The sequence below is a fragment of the Chaetura pelagica genome, unplaced genomic scaffold (assembly GCF_000747805.2).
Source record: "Chaetura pelagica isolate M959 unplaced genomic scaffold, ChaPel_1.0 scaffold872, whole genome shotgun sequence".
In the NCBI taxonomy this organism is placed as follows: domain Eukaryota; kingdom Metazoa; phylum Chordata; class Aves; order Apodiformes; family Apodidae; genus Chaetura; species Chaetura pelagica.
In genome coordinates this window covers 48435-52506 of record NW_009952388.1, presented here as the reverse complement: position 1 = coordinate 52506, position 4072 = coordinate 48435, and the positions used below count along the sequence as shown (strand labels likewise).

The window sequence follows — 4072 nt, the reverse complement described above, 5'->3', positions numbered from 1 at the left end:
CGCGCCGCGGCCCCCACCCGTGGGGCGGAAAGGGCAGAGCCAGCCGCGGCGGCGGAACTCACCCGCAGGGCGTGCTCCCGGTCCAGCACGATCACCCTCCGGTTGACGGTGTGCAGGAGCCTCTCCAAGACCAGCTGGACGTGCTGCTTCACCTGTGCCTGCAAGGCAAGAGGTGTCACCCGAGCGCCCGGCGCTGCCTGCCCGGCACCGGGACAGGGCACCGGTGACAGCACCATCACCGCAGCCACCGGGATGGCCCCGAGGCGCAGAGCCAGCTGGGCTGGGGACATGCCACCTCCCGGGCCACATGCCACTGGCCCTGTGGCACTGCCACAATGGCTGTGACTCACCAAAAATAGCAGGTAAAGAGGATGCAAAGTGTTTGCAGTGGTGGGATGGCTGGGACAGCTGGGGATGGATGGGAATGGATGGGGACAGATGGGGACAGCTGGGGATGGCTGTGTCTGCTCTAGCCCAAGCTGTTCCCCAGAGCAGTCAGTGCTGCAGGCAAAGGTGCTGACACGGAGCTAGAACAGGAGAGGGATCTCCACCCAAAAGTGTCCTGCTTGTCTTCTCCTCAAGGCTATTTAAGGTTTCAAATTTGAGGCCAAATTTCATCCATAATTTCTAAGCTTTCCTCTCCTTTACCAGGGCTTCCCAGTGCCACTGGGATTGCAAAGCCACACTGGCACAGCCACCTCACCCACCCAGGACATGGTAGCACACATCTAACAGCTTCCAGAGCACCGGTCACTGTGCTGTGGGTGTGACATCTGCACTTCCCGAGGGGTCCCACAAAGACACCCCAAGGCACAGACCAGCCTAGAAAGGACAGAACCGGAGCAAGATCCAGAGCACAGACAGAATGCTAGGATGGTTTGTGTGGGAAGGGAACTTCAAGCTCATCCAGTCCAACCCCCTACATGGGCAGGGACACCTCCCAGCAGACCAGGTTGCTCCAAGCCCCATCCAACCTGAACACTTGAACGCTTCCAGGGATGGGGCAGCCACAACTTCCCTGGACAACTGTGGGCTGGGTCTTGTGGGGAGTAATGGTAGCCCAGTGATGGGCTCAGTGGTGTCCCAGGAATGACAGAGATGGCAGCACTTCAGCAACACAGGGAAAGGGGGACAGCACCCAAGTATGGACATGCCATGGACAATGAAGTACCAAGGTGGTGGGGGCCAGGGCAAGTGACCGTACAGGGTTTGTCACCACAGTGAGGTGCAGATAAGCCCTTCCCAGGTGTGCAGGAGATCCTGGTGCCTTCCCACCCTCTGCCCAGTGCTGAAGCCCCCTGGAGCAGCACTCACCAGCTCCATGTCCCCACGGTTCTTGTGCTGTCCCACACCTGCACACTGCTTTGCTCGCAACTCCTCTGCTCGCTGCAACAGACAGCATCCCGGGAAGTGAGGCTGATGCCCAGGCAGGGACAGCCCCATCCCACCGGAGACCAGCCCAGGACACTGCCTGGCACCTGCCTTCCCCCAGCCCTGAGAAGCAGGGACAGCAGAGCACAGCCAGCCAGACACTCCCCTGGCCCCAAGGTCCATGCCTTCTCTTGGTTTGAAGGCCTCCATCTCACTCATGGGGACTCGCCAGAGACCAGCTGAGGTGGAAATCAAAATGTTTGTACCCCCAGCTTGGGCACTGGGATGGTGGGCATGACCACAGCCAGTCCCAACCATATTGTGCCCAGTTAATTTGTGTTTAGCCCTGCTCAAACAGATTTAGTCAGGTCATTCCTGAGGCAATTACTGGAGAGGGAAAAGGAGGCAGTGGAGAAGACAGGATTTACCTTCTGGGCCTTGTACAGCACCTCCAGGATGTTGCTGAGCAGCTCAATGCAGGCATCCTCTTCCTCCCCCTTCTGGATCAGCTCCTGCAGGATGGGCACCACCGCCTGCAGCAGCAGCTCCCGGCACTCTGTTGGGATGGACAGGGAGCACAGGGCTGGCAGGCACCGGCATCGCTGCGGCACCGGCATCGCTGCAGCACCAGAGAGAACAGGGCAGGAAAGGGACCAATGGGATGGACAGGACCAGAATAACACCCGGGCTGGGCTGAAACCCACATGCACAAGCTGCCAACTGCCTCTTGGTTAGAGCAGGAGCTCTGGAAAAACACTAAATCCTGGTGGCAAGGCTCCAACAGAGACTTCCTTGTCCAGAGGAGCTGGGTTGTGTCACATCCCAGGCAGCAAGGGGAGAGATGTGGGGAAGGACCCAGGGTAGGATGTGGGAAGGGATTCAGGGAGCACCCACAGGATTGTGGTGTCTCAGAGGAGAGCTGGAGCAGGTGGCAGGAGGTGACCTGCCACCCACACTCAATGGCTGAGTCAGACATGGTCATGTTGCCACCTCTCAGAGTCTCCCCAGGCAGAGACCCCCGTGGCTTCAGCTGCCCAGAGCTGCTCCCCTGAGCCTGCTGCTACAGCTGCAGCCAGGACCCCTGGCCCAGCTCCCCTGGGCAGCCCACTCCTCTTCTCTTTGAAATGTCATGTGGATATTTGGAAGCTCATCATGTCACCTCCGTGCCCTTTCCTGGCTCAAACTCCTCAACTATTTTTTCCTCACCATGACTTCTATGCTCTGCTTCTCTCACTGCTTGCTTTGGAGTTTCTCCAGTTTAGACAAAAGTTTCTTGTGCCACCCAATATTGTACTTTTTGGTGAGCCCAGAAGAGGCTCCACTGATGCTGAGCAGGGAGATGGCACATCCCAGGGGTGCTCTGCCCATTGCCAAGACCCTCTGCTGCCCCAGCCCCAAACCCCTCCTGCAGCTCTGCCACCACCCTGGGTTCCCTCATCTGTTCACTCAGTAATTGCTCTCACCTGATTGTTTTTATGGTCTATATCTCTCAAAACTTGTCCTCAAGCTTGTTGAGATTGGTACAAATCCTGAGTCTGTCCTCAGTGTGCTGCTCCTGCCTTGCTGCTCCTGCCTTGCAGCTCCTGCCTTGCAGGGCAGAATTCACCAAGTCTAGTCTTTTTCTATCATTAGGCCAGCAAAGAGCATCAGAGTCAGGGCAGACCTGGGGAACCCAACTCAACGTGTCCTTCCAGCCCCAACACCCCCTTCCCCAACCACTGCTCCCAAACCATGGTCACACTGAGAGCATGTTGCCTCAGCTCAGCTGCTGGGGCCCCAGCCCATCCTCACCATAGGACTGGAAGACCTTGCTGTTGACGATGTCACTCAGGGACTGCAGCTTCTGCTTCAGCAGGCGCTGGGGCGGCAGGTTCCCGATGAAGTCCCGCAGCAGGGCCCTGCCAGCCCAGCCAGGGGATGCAAGGAGTGTTAAACAGGGAGCCTGCAAGAACCTCACTGGGTCTGCAGCACCCCCACCCTGGCAGCCCCTTCCCTTCAGAACAAGACAAAAGCAGTAGCAGAGGCTGGGTACCAAACACCCTCGCGTTTTGGTCAGGATGGGGCAGCAGGGCAGGGGCAGAGCCAGGCAGGATGGTCCCACTGCACAAGGCCCCAGGGCTGCCTCTGCCCAACGCAGACCCAGCGTAAAAACCCCACCTAAGCTCCCAAAGAGGCCCACTGGGAACGGGGGTTTCCAGGCCCAGCCCCTGCCTGAAGCACTAGGCACTGCTAAAATCGAGCAAACGTCCCTCTGGTTCCGTGCTAGGAAGGGCACGTGGAGCCACCTCAGGAAGCCCAGACCCCACCACCTGCCCTCGCTCAGCGGCATCAGCCCCACCCCACCGGCAGCTGCGGGACCAGGGCTCACAGCAGGGTGGCAGCAGGGACAGAGGTGGCAGCACAACACAGAGAGGGGCTGGGGGTGGCAGGGGTGGCGGGGACCGTACCCCAGTGCAGCAGAGTCGAAGATCCCAAAGACGTCCTGGAGGATGGAGGGGACGTACTTCAGGGCTGCTCCCTGCAAAGAGACAGGAGCTGCAGGACCAGCCCGGCCTCGCCAGGCGCCCGCGGGCAGGACGGACAGACCGACGGACGTGTGACAGACCCATGCCTAGTGCCAGTTCACCCGGGGTGCCCGGACAAGCTCGCTCGGACACACCCGCGGGGCACAGTGAGCACGGAGAAGCCGCGCACAGGACGG

The 4072-nt window shown here is 59.6% G+C and overlaps 1 protein-coding gene across 1 annotated transcript in view; it reads right to left on the bottom strand.

The window, feature by feature from the left end:
- LOC104398129 (dedicator of cytokinesis protein 2-like) overlaps nucleotides 1–4072 on the bottom strand; it is a 66946-nt gene that overhangs the window by 38859 nt on the left and 24015 nt on the right. Inside the window, 4 exon segments of the mRNA XM_010008178.1 lie at nucleotides 63–158; nucleotides 1800–1927; nucleotides 3163–3269; nucleotides 3819–3889. Of these exon segments, the coding sequence (XP_010006480.1) occupies nucleotides 63–158; nucleotides 1800–1927; nucleotides 3163–3269; nucleotides 3819–3889 (402 nt within the window).